Genomic DNA, 13,145 nt, shown 5'->3' with positions numbered 1-13,145 from the left:
TAGCTTGTTCTTCAATTGGCTCTCAAAAATTCCAAAAGGAGAAAGAAGAGAAATGGTGTACGGGTGTGGAGAGAGAGGCGGTTGATGTCTCTGTTTTGGCTCTGTTTCTACAGCCTTCTAAACTTCATGGGATGATATAAATCCATAAGGTCAAAAGACCATAATGCCCCTAGGCCAATTTAAAAGCTTCTAAACACTCCCAAGGGTAAATCCGTCATTTCCAACCTATACCGTTAATTATAATTAACGCTCTCCAATTCCCGCTAACTCCAACATTCTCAAATACCAATAAATCACATCCCATTACCCTTTAATTCCCGGTAATGTTCTAATCATCAAAGTGACCCCGAGACTCACCCCGAGCCCCGAACTTATACCCGTTATGACTAGACCGAACACTTACATCTTATGATCATCTCATGTCGAAAAGCTCGAACCAATCCACCCTATAATGTGGCTATATTAATTAATCTCAACCATGCACCCAAAATATACATTTACGTCCACTGTGGCCAAATTACCAAAATGCCCTTGCATTATAAATATGAGCCCATATGCATGCATTCACCATCATATAATAATATAATTCATATAAACATGCATATAATCATTAAATATCATAATAAATCATTTATGGCCCTCCCGGCCTCCTAATCAAGGTCCTAAACCTTATTAGGAAATTTGGGACATTACAACCACCATGCACCCAAAATATACAATTACGCCCACAGTGGCCAAATTACCCTCATAATTAACATATGAGCCCATATGCATGCATTCACCATCATATAATAATATAATTCACGTAAACATGCATATAATCATTAAATACTATAATAAATCAATTATGGCCCTCCCGGCCTCCTAATCAAGGTCCTAAACCTTATTAGGAAATTTGGGGCATTACAACGGCATGGCCCCAATCAGAGACCACTCAATGCCTAAAAACAGGTAAGGGCCGTGGCATTACTTAGGCCATGCCGCGACCAGCCCTCCTTTCTCAGCATCCATCAGCTTCGGAGGGTTGCGGCTCACCAAGAACTATGCCGCGGCCCGACCCCTTCGAACCCAGCCAAAACCACCATTTTTAACTCCCAAACCTCATGCAAACTCACTCAAAATCACCCCAAATCCACAACTCAATTATCCAAAACTTCCCACAAGATCCCAACAACACAACCTAGCTGAAAACTAGACTAAAAACCCATAGAAAACCCATTTCAAACACTGAAACTTCCTAACTGAAGAACTCAAAACCAGCCATGGAGATACTAGAATTCAACCATTAAACCTTGGATTAAAGCTTACCTCAGCTGCAGAACCACTTCTCCAAGAGTTCCCTGACCTAACTTCAAAGATTCCAGCCTCAAATTCAACCTTAAATGCCAAAACCATAAATATTTAAAACTCAGCCATTACTCGAAATTTCTAACCACAGAAATGAAAAATCATTGCTTACTGTAACGCCCTGGTTACCCCATAACAGTTACGGTGAACAGTGAACCGGAAATTTGACTCGCTACCCGAGTCCTTTGGTTAAAAACGTGATCTAAGTGTAATTATCAGGTTAAGGTGAAAAACCAGTAAAAAGGAAAGGACACATTTCATTAAGTAAATAAACTGCTCATGAGCCTTTCAAAATGTTTACAAGCTGTTCAAAATACAAGATGGTCGCTACTGTTTCAAATTTACAATCCCCGCCGGCCTAAGCAGCAAAAATAGGGTAAACCCCTAGTCCCTCTGAGAACTCCCTGACCGTGGTGGTCAAGCGGCCCAATATGTACACAACATCGCCCAAGCTCTCCACTCAGGGTTGGGTGAGCTTCTCTCCCTTTACCTGCACCACATAGCACCCATGAGCCAAGGCCCAGCAAGAAAACACAATAAAGCATGACATAATATCAACAATGATCATAATAACCATTCAGGACTATCAGTCCATTACAGATAGGTGACAATAGCCAAAGTCACAAAAGATGGGTACAACTTCCTCTAGCCATGTGTCGATAGGGTCACCAGGGCTTAACTGATAAGTAATTCTTTCATAAGTTTAATCAGGACAGGTGCATGGTGATGGGTCACCAACATAACCTTCCTCCCGACTCTAGAGTTGTAACTATGGACAGCGTCCCCTAGCCATGTGACAAACAGTCACCGGGGTCATATACCTTGGCTATGATCATCTGGTCTTAGACCAGACAAGCACTTATAAGTTCTTCGACCTTAGAGTCGGTCCAACATTAATGCCATAGAGCTATTCAATGCATGTATCTCGACCTGGGACTAATCAGGGCCATAAACAAGTAATCAACATTCGCTAGCATTTAATATGCAATCCACGTCCACATATATCAACCAACATGCTTCAATAACAAACCATGCATGTCATATACCAATACAGGGTGCAACTATATTCATACACTGTTTTCTTACCTCTGGTTCGAGTGAGAATTATTATATGACCGACCCCTGAGAACGATCAACCTTTAAATTCCTTGACGGTCACCTGGTCATAACCAAAATATAGGATTCATCAATAAAAATGACAACTGAGGGTTCCCAAACCAAAACCCAGCCTCCGAGACATCAAACACCACTCAACCGGGTACTAGGTCCAACCCCGACGCCTAAGGTTTGAATCCCCAAGCTAAAAACATGTTTCTGGCCAAAATTGCCCTGATGGGCCGCGGCTCACCAGAGCCATGCCGCGGCTCACCCTCCTGATAGAGGCATTTCCACCTCTGAAGCCCACTTAGGCCGCGGCACACCATAGCCAGGCCCGGCTCATTTCGCAAATCAGCCCATAAATCAGCACGCACCAGCTCGACCTCCCCTCCATTCTCCCATGAAACCAGCCCTTCAAACCAATCCAAAACACCAAGCTAACACCCAATCTAACCCATAAACTCCATCTACAACTCACCCTCATCAAAACCCAAGCCAAACTTCAATCAAAACCTCCCTAAATCCAAACTTCCAACAAGAATTCATAAGCTGAAAAACTAAAGGAAAACAGAGTGCAAACCAGAAACCTATGGCTAAACTCACCTCAAATTCGTGGTTGAACCTCCTTCAATGGTTGAACCAAGTCCACAAACCCAGCCCTTGGATTTCCTAGCTTGAAACCCCACTTAGAGCTCAAAAACTTCAAAGGAGAGATGAAGAAAGATGGTGTACGGGTTGGAGAAGAGAACCCCTGTTTTTGTTCTGTTTTAACCTATAACCTTCTACAGCCAACTAAAGGATAATATAAATCCTTCCAAATGACTAAAATACCCTTAAGTCATTTAAATCCCCTAAAGCCATTTCAAGGGTAAAATTGGTACTTTCCACCTATCCCGTTAATCATAATTAACGCTTCTCAATTCCCGCTAATCTCAATATTCTCGAATGCCAATAATTCGTATCTCATTACCCTAAAATCACCAGTAACGCTCTAATCATTAAAATCACCCCCGAGACTCACCCCGAGCCCCGAGCTTAAACTTGTTATAACCAAACCGATAAATCATGTTTAAGGATCGTCTCATGCTGAAATACTCGAACCAATCCACATTATAATGTGGTCTCACAATATATCATTAACATGCAAACAGGTATACAATTATACCCTCAACGGCCAAATTACCAAAACACCTCTGTAAACAAATGTGGACCCACATGCATGCATTTAACATCATATTATAATATAATTCTCATAAACATGCATAAATACATTTAATGACATAATTAAACAGTTATGGCCCTCCCGACCTACTAAACCAGCCATTAAACCATATTAGGAATCCGGGGCATTACACTTACCTTAGCTCTGTTTTAGTTCTTGATTGGTTCTTGAGCTAAACCTCTAATTCATCCCTTCAATTTCCCCAAGCTTCAGCTGATTTCCCTTAAAATTTCATGGTTTTTCTTCCTTGAGAGAGAAAAGAGAGAGAAGATCAAGAAATAGTCGGTTTAATTTCTGTTTAGTGTTTTCTAAAGTCTTCCCAAGTCTATCCTTAGGCTATTAAGCTAATCCCAAGGCTCGGGGTGCCGGAAACGTCCCCGAGGGAAAAACGGTAAAATCCCCCAATATTCCCGCTTAGACTTCCTAACCTCAAATATATCTTCGTATATTTATTTTCATAACCCGATAGTCTAAATAACTACCCGATACCTAAAATACCCTTGACTTATCCAAAGTCACATGTTAAGCCCCGTTATGACTTTTCCCTGCTATCTAGCCCTAGGATCTCCTCGAGTCGTGCTCTGGAGATTTACCCACATAATAATGTGGTTCTCACAGGTATAACATTTAATCACATTTATATTTATATAATCATACAAGCATGTTTATCACATAATCATGCATTAAATCAATAAATTCACACATAAGCCAATTATGCCCTCCCGGGACACTAATCAAGGCCCTTAAGCCATATTAGTGATTTTGGGTCGTTACAGAATGGGAACGGGGAGTAGAGGGAAAATAGGCAAAGGGAAAGTTTAAGTTTCAGATTTTTCTTTTTATTTTAAACTTTTCTTATTTATTTAATTACAAAAAACAATCTGATTTTTAATATATAAATTCTTTTTTAATTAACATAATTTATTTTCTATTTAAATTAAAAGCATCTTGATATTTATTTCCAATAATAATATACCAATGGGATGATCAAAATTTCTTTTATTTTAATTCTCATGATTTAAAATATAAATCTTTAATTCTTTATAAATCTCATTTATCAAATTTAAAGATTTCTTATTATTTATTTCACAATAATTAATAATACAATTTAACAAAAGTAAAACTTTTTAAATTTAATTTATTCTCCATTTCTAAATTTTAATGTAACTTATTAATCATTCCAAGAAATAATACATAATTTGAGGCATAAATCCATCTATTATCTCATTATAAAATTAAATTTTAATTTTAATATAAAAATTATTATAAATACAAAAGTTAATAATATAAAAAATTTAGAAACAAAAAAAATAGTTTTAAAAGTTTTTAATAAATATATAATTTTCATAAATATATATTTTAAAAATTTTAGTTTATTTTTAAAATTAAATTATTCATTAATTATATTTTTCGGTTTTTTATTTGAATTACGACGACATTTTATAACTGTCGGTATTGGGCTTTTATTAACTGTCGGCATTGAGGTCAATAACGATAATTTTTTACTGTCGGCGTTGGGGTCAATAGCGACACATTTTAACTAACGACATTGGTTTCAAATTAACTGTCGGCGTTGGGATCAATAGCGACACATTTTAACTGTCGGCACTGGTCTCGAATTAACTGTCGGCGTTGGGGTCAATAGCGACACATTTTAACTGTCAGCATTAGTCTCGAATTAATTGTCGGCGTTGGGGTCAATAGCGACAGTCAAAAGCAACGGTGACAGTTATTAGCTGTCGGCGTTGGTCTCTATGCCTATAGTTTTTAACTGTTGGCGTAGAATCCCGCTAAGCAATTTGACTGTCGTGATTGGTGTCGAGAAAGCCCAATTTTGTAGTAGTGATTGGTTCATACAACTTCATTCTCTTTTCCTTACCTAAACCAATATGAATGGTATTATCATTTAGGTAAAAACAAAATCACTTCTTTTTTTTTCTTATTCTTTATACTTTGTAACATTTATGACCCGAAAGTTGAATTTGAATTAGTCAGGTCTCAAACCTTTTCAAATCGTATCATTTAGGTATTTTTATTTCTTTTTTCTTTCAAAATACATAAATAAAATATAAAAAATGATGAATCAATATTCAAAAAATTGTACCACTTAATTTATGACAATACCAAACATGACATTGAAAAAAATATATTTTTATGACATTTAAAAAAATATTTAATAGTTTTACAAATTAAAATAATTTTTTATTAAAAAAATCCTTACTTGTATTTTTTAATATTAATAACTGAATTATTACGAGATTATCAATATTTATCACGTACATATTTATTTTTATTTTGTAAATTTTTTCTATAATGCAACGTATAACTAATCATATATATCTTCTATATAAAAGGTGTGTGGATAACAATTTTTTTTAGTTTTAACGATTTGTTTTGTTAACTTTAACGAAATATTCTAAATATTAAACAGAATATACCATTAAAACTAACTTAAATATATGTATTATCAATTATATTAATATAAGTTCAAATATTATTATTATAATAATATTTAATATAAGAATACATATATAATAATTATATTAATTCAAATTCAAATGTTATAAAATATTATTATGATAATAATATATAATCTTAATTTTTTACTAAGTATATTAATATGAATTAAAATATTATTACTATAATAATATTTAATACTTTAAAAATTATCATTTATGTTTAAAAAAGTTATTATATTATATATATTTGAAAAAAATCATAAGGTTTAATTTTTTATTTAATATGTTTATGTCATTCTTTTATATATAATATTGTTTATTTATTTGAAATTTATATTACAATGATAAAAATTTAATAAATATAATTAATAAATTTTATAAATAAAACTAAACAAATATGTATTGCACTTTGTTTGTATCTAGTATATATATACACACATAAATAACTTTATGTACACTATCAAGTTTTTAAAAATATATATATATATGAAATAAACAAGCATAAACATAATAAAAATTGATAATATTAAGATAATCGAGATAAGATAATTATTAATATTAATTATAAAAGAGCAATGTAGGTACAAATATTTTTTTAATGAAACATTAATTTAATTTATAAAAATATTAAATATTTTTAAAAATGCCATGAAAATATTTTTTTCTCATGTCATGTTTGTTATTGTCATAAATTAAATGTCCAAATATTTTAAAAATGATTCACCATTTATTTTGTATATTTTTATGTATTTTAAAAGAAAGAAAAAAAAAATAAAAATATCATTTAGATAGGGACCAAAATGATATGATTTGAATATATTGGGGATCTAACTTATACAAAATTAACTTTTGGGACCTAAGTGTTACAAAATATATAAAAAAAAATAGGGGCTGCAGCGGAAAAAATCCCCAAAAACAAAAACTAGTAAAATCTAGAAAATGATTAAACAAAATTCATGACGAATGGAGTGGAGTAAGCCAAATTTTACATAGGTACATATATGCATATATTATATGTTAAAACTTTGAGTGGACCACACTCCACACTAGGGTTTGTATTAGTTGAGCAAAATGTATATTATAAGTAAAAAGAATGGTATTGAAATTTGGAAATGGAAGTACTTAATCGACACTTTTGTGGAAACACACACAGCTACCTTCATGGAAACATCGTAAGCATAGGTCTTTACGTACTAAGTGGCCACAAAAGTTGTGAGACAACCAACCATTTTGGGATCGAAGAAGGTCTTTTGTTCTCACATAATTCATAATTAATTATTCCAATCTGCTATGTTATGTGTACAAATTACTAAATTCGGTCAATGAATGCCCATTTCTTTATTCCAGGCTTCTACCGTACGGCATTAGCCCAAAGAGATGATCGATCCAAAGTATTTTATTCAAATAGCTAGCGCAAATGACCAAATATAATAAGAGGAGGAAAGAAAAATTTGAAGAAGAAGAAAAAAATGTATGTTTGGTAGGAGAGAAAAGATGATAGAAAGAAAAATTGTGTGGAAAAAAAAGGTGGGTCCTACTTAAAAATTATGAGTGGAATTTTTGTTCTCAAACTAATAACAGCATTTCTAGGGCAGACAATGTTGTTAATCATGAGAGAAATGTCAAATATTATATTTTATTTAATTAGTACAAACTTAACAAAAAAAAAAAAAAAAACAAAGTAATGTTGCTAACAGTGGACAACGTTGCCAAAAAATAAAGTTGAATATTTAGTATTATGTTGATTTTGGAATCCACATGAATATAAGGCAACGCTGTTTGCACCAGTGTCGCTGATGCTCTAAAAAGCTTAATTACTAATATACTAATTAAGTATTTAATTTTAAAATAACAATCGAAAGGGTAGAAATGTAATTGTAAATAACAATTATGATAAAAACACACTTTCTTTTTCATCTTAAAATTTTTCTTTCCCTCTTATTTTTCCCTTGGATCCTAATTTGTTTCCTTCCTACCAACCAAACGTAGTTAATACCATAGCAAAATAATATCTTAAATTTATTCCCTTTTTTATTAATTCTAAATTTTTATTTTGTTGATTAAAAAGCTATACAATATGATCATTATTTTGTCTGATATTTAAAGTTTTTTTTTTTTTGGCTGAGTTATGAAACAGGGAATCATTGCTGAGTTATCATAATCGGCATGAATTTATATGTTAAGTTTGATCTAAGGAAATTTTTTAGTGTGTTTTAAAAAATATTAATTTGTTCTCTTTTCCAAATTTTAGTTTATGTCAACTAAATAGGAAATTATATACCTAAACCTAATAATAGTGGTGCGCTAACATATATGTTATAACTTATAAGACAAATACAAAAAAGGGTCCATAAGTTGTTTATTGGTTTTATTTGGTTTAGAGATTTTTCGGCCTGAGCTTCTAGTAAAACGAAGTTCTTAGATAACAACATACAATACTACAAAAAAATTTAATTTTAGTCGCAATAAATTTTGTGACTAAAAACAAAAAGTTTGTGACTAAAGAATTTCTTTTTTATTTATGTTATCACTAAAAAGTTCATGGCTAAAAATATTAGTCACAAAAATCATAATTTATTGTCACTAAATATATTTTTAATCACAACAAACTTTACCACTAAAAATAATAAATTATGACTAAAACTAAATTAGTAGCAACTTATAATTAAGTATGACATTTTAATCACAAATCTTTTTTTTTTGTTATTAAAAATAGTATTTAATCCATAAAATATATGATGTGATTATTTTTGAATAGCAACATAAAGGCTGCAGATTTTGTACTTTTATAAAGCTCGTCACCAAGACATGACTACTTTCTTTTGTTCTTTTTTAACATACTTCAGTTTGTTTTTGAGTAGGGGAAACCTCCTCTTTCTTTCCTTCTATATTTAAAAATATATATTTCAAAAATAAAGCATCCTAGATGGATTTTCCAGCTTATGGCCTCAAGATATGACAAAATAGGTTTAATTGATCGTTCCATCGTATTGATATTTTATATATTTCTCTTATGCCAACGAAAATTCTTATGTCTGTTAGCTCTGCCTCAATACATAATAAATTTTCTTTTTACCCATATAAAACCATTTATTTCTTATTACTAATTTACTAACAAAACACATTGCCTATAATCTTTGGTGTTTTACAGCCATTTTTAGTATACTTTTTTTGGAACAAAGTACTCAGTAAAGTGTAGTTGGTCCAGTTGGGTCCACTACGTGCCTTATATAAACTTACTTATTAGTGATATTCTGCCGCAAATTTTAGTTACTTAGGTCTAATTTCCATGGCACACAACACATGACATATTGGGCTACATTGGTCATCTAAATCTGCTTTAACTTTTGCCACTTACTTTCACGTCTAGTACCAATAATGCAAAACTATATCTGAAATAAAATAAAATATCCTCAAAAGACAAAGGCTGAAATGGCTATATATAGATATATATGAACAGATTTCGTAATAATTAAATTGCCGCGCAGGTTCAGCTACTGTTGCCAAATATTGCTGGGACCTTCTTATGCAACTTCGAGGAAAGTAGAATACTATCTCTTAGTATGGCCTAAAAATAATGGCCTCATCAAATAATTAAAGCTTTGCAATCATATCAAAGGCACGTAACAAACAAACCTCTCCCCCATCCACTATATATATGTGTGTCAATCTTGTGGAACAAGTAGTAGTAGTAGTGCTCGAGAAAAGTAGAAACTTGAATTAAACAACCATTATTTCCTCATCATCAGTTGGTACGTAGCTAGCTAGCTAGTAATTTTTGTTTGATCAGCATGGCCTGCTCGCGAAATGGTGGTAGCGTTGTGTTCGAAGACTTCTTTCCGGCGATGGTGGACAAGTTAGGGCAGGAGGGTTTCATGAAGGAGCTGTGCAATGGATTCCACTTGCTGATGGACCAGGAGAAGGGTTTGATCACCTTCGAGAGCTTGAAGAAGAACGCGGCGTTGCTTGGCTTGCAAGGCATGAGCGACGACGAGATCAGGTGTATGGTCAGAGAAGGCGATATGGATGGTGACCAAGCTCTCAATGAGATGGAGTTCTGCACTCTCATGTTTAGATTAAGTCCTGCTTTGATGGATTCCTCTAAACATATGTTGGAAGAGGCTTTTGATTCTGATGAGTTTAATAATTAATCTTCTTCCTCTCTTTCTCTCTTCTCTAGCTAAGTAGTGAGTGAGTGAGTGAGTGATCAGTTGAATTAGCTATATCTAAGGCATTACCTATATTGATGTCATCCCTGCATATCGCTTAGCTCTTCTCCACTCTGTAATCCAAGTATTTTGTTTATTGCTGAAATGAATTGTTAAGCTTTTGTTTAATTATGATCACGATCGATCAATCTTCAAACTTTTCACTGCGTTTTTTTTTCTTCTAAGAAAACTTATATTTGTAGTAGTGATTATATAATTTGGCGATTTGAAGGGAAGATTTGCATTGCAACCATACGTATGTAGTGTATGCATTAGAGTTATTATTAATTGGCATCCACTCGAGTTGACTCCTATAAAGACAGCCGAAAGATACACAGACATGTGACCTTTTTTTTTTCTATCTTCAAATTTGATTAGTTTCTCACGGGAACTTACATGAGCCTAGCTAGCTATTTTCTTAGCCATACCTCTCTACTACAGATTGGACGGTTTACTTTGTCATGTTATAAGGAATTTGCTAGTAAAATTCTTGTCAGAAAGCAGAGACAAATTTTAAAAACAACTATATATGCAATTACGTTGACTTATATGACTTCCGGACAAAGTTATGTTGTGAATTAAAAATTAATTATTGACGTATTTGTTGGATTGACCCTGCATTGTTATTGTTATTTGTTTTTGATCATGACATTTGAGATGGGCTTTTTCCAAAAATTTAAAGGAACATTAGCACGAACATATATTCCAAAAAAAAAAAAAAGCTATGCAATAATAGTTAAGAAAAATACTAGCATTGGTGATTAAAACACCACCATTTTCTAAAATATAAAAGTGGAAGCTCCGCATGACCACGTGTGGTTAAATTTAGAACCATTTACTCAACAAAGAATTATAGGCTCATTTTTAATTGTTTTTTGTTTTCAGGAATTATGTTTTCAGAAATGAGAACATAAAATAATTTTTGTGGTTTTAAAAAAATAATAAGTGTTTGGTTAATGTTTTTTAAAAATAATTTTTTAGTTTTATTTTTTTTAATAAAAATCTTAAATAAAAAATTAATAAATATATTTAGAAAGAGAATTTTTTTTTAAAAGTTTGTAATAAATAATGAGATAAAATAATGTGAAAGAAAAAGTAATGAAAAATAAGAAGAGAGAAGGTAAGGAGATAAATTTTGAGGAAGAAAAATTGAGAAGAGAGAAACTGATGCAAGAAAAAAAATAAGAGAGAAAATGACTAGATAGAAAAAATGAGGAGAGAGAAAATAATGATATAAGAAGTGATGAGATAGAAAATAATGAGATAATAAGTAATAAGAGAGAAAATAAAGAGATAAAAAGTAATTAGAGAGAAAGTGATGTTAGAGAAAATGAGGAGATATATTAATAATAGAGAAAGTGACGTAAGATAATAATAATTAAAAATGTTATGTGAGAAAAAAATTGACAAAAAAATTAAGAACAACTAAAAGCAATTTTTTGTTGTTCTTAAAATTTTCTGTATTTTGTAATTTTGTTTTGAAAAATTATTTTTTAAAAACAATGTTAAAACACTTTCAATTATTTTCAGAAAACAATTTTTAAATTTTAAAAACAAAATTAAGTGTTTTAGGTAGATGCCAAACATTATTATAGTTGTCCAAAAAATGGAAAGAAATAAAGAGACGGCAACAAGAGTTATAGTTGTCCAATTTGATTGGGTTTTGTAAATGTTTGTTTTGTGATGAGCACTTAGTCTAACTCAGCAAATAACTAATGATTTTAATTTTTAGTGTTACCTTTGGCTCGTGATATTATTTCAAGTGAAATGATAAGCATTTTTCAAATCAAAATGTTAATATCTCAAAATAACCAAGTGTAACATGCAGTCCTGAAGCTAGTATCTATTTAGAGTGAGTCAATTAAGCAAATTAATAACGAAAACAAAAATTTAACAGAGAGAAATTAAAAATAATAAGAATATATTATTGAAAAAATTATACTTTAGTAGGATATTTAGATTTCTGCACAATTTTTCAGCAATAGATTATATATTCTGTTTTTCTAGTAAATTTTCTTTCGAACCATATATAATTTTCAAATTAATTATTGTAATGGATAAGAATTATACTGCTGGACCAATTGTATCTTACTACAAAGTTGGGGGTGAGGCGTGTTCTAGGAAAGTAACTTTACATAAAGTCACAAGACAGGAAAAGGTCCAAAAGACTTGCTCTGTAATCTATATTATTCATTGAAGTTATTCTCCATCAATTTATATTATATTTGAACCGGTCTAAACACGCTCTAAACACAGTTCTAATTAAATTCTACATTGAAAATCAATATTAATGTGAATTGTGCCTAAGACCAAGTCCTACACGAAAACACAAAACAAAATATAAGGACATAGCAAATGATAGTTAAAACACTATGTTTTTGCTAGATACAAAGCAACATGCAATGTTGTTGGCTTAATTTTATTTATAGATTTTTTTAATTATATTTATTAAATTTGTATTATTGTCATATAAATTTTAAATAATATAATATTATTCTATATAATAATATAATTTTTTAAACGTATATGATAATATTTTAAATAAAAATTAAGATTATGTATTATATATTGTTATAATAATATTTAAATTTATATTAATATAAGTATTAAATATCTAGTCTTAATTGTATTAAATATTATTATAATAATAATAATTTATAATATTTGAATCTGTTGACGCGGTTCTTCGCCAACAAGTAATTAAGAAAATAAGAGAATGAGATTAGTGCTAAATAATGAACCGAAACAGATGAATGATCTTAAAATGAACTCACGATACGAATACTTTTTTTAGGTGGTTCAAAGGTTAAA

At 31.3% G+C, this 13,145-nt stretch overlaps 1 protein-coding gene across 1 annotated transcript; it reads left to right on the top strand.

Annotated features, from left to right (window-relative positions):
* Positions 1 to 9,775: 9,775 nt before the first annotated feature.
* On the top strand, positions 9,776 to 10,463 carry LOC133793441 (calcium-binding protein KRP1-like). Its single transcript, XM_062230803.1, has one exon. The coding sequence runs from the start codon at positions 9,918 to 9,920 to the stop codon at positions 10,275 to 10,277; it is 360 nt and encodes a 119-aa protein (XP_062086787.1). The 5' UTR covers positions 9,776 to 9,917; the 3' UTR covers positions 10,278 to 10,463.
* The last annotated feature ends 2,682 nt before the right edge of the window (positions 10,464 to 13,145 follow it).

Source organism: Humulus lupulus, chromosome 8, assembly GCF_963169125.1.
Source record: "Humulus lupulus chromosome 8, drHumLupu1.1, whole genome shotgun sequence".
NCBI classification, from domain to species: Eukaryota; Viridiplantae; Streptophyta; class Magnoliopsida; order Rosales; family Cannabaceae; genus Humulus; species Humulus lupulus.
Note: the sequence above shows the minus strand (reverse complement) of the source record. Positions and strands in the feature narration are given on the sequence as shown.

Excerpts from the sequence above, each read along its gene's own strand:
- LOC133793441 (XM_062230803.1), top strand. The coding sequence starts at position 9,918 with ATGGCCTGCTCGCGAAATGGTGGTAGCGTTGTGTTCGAAGACTTCTTT.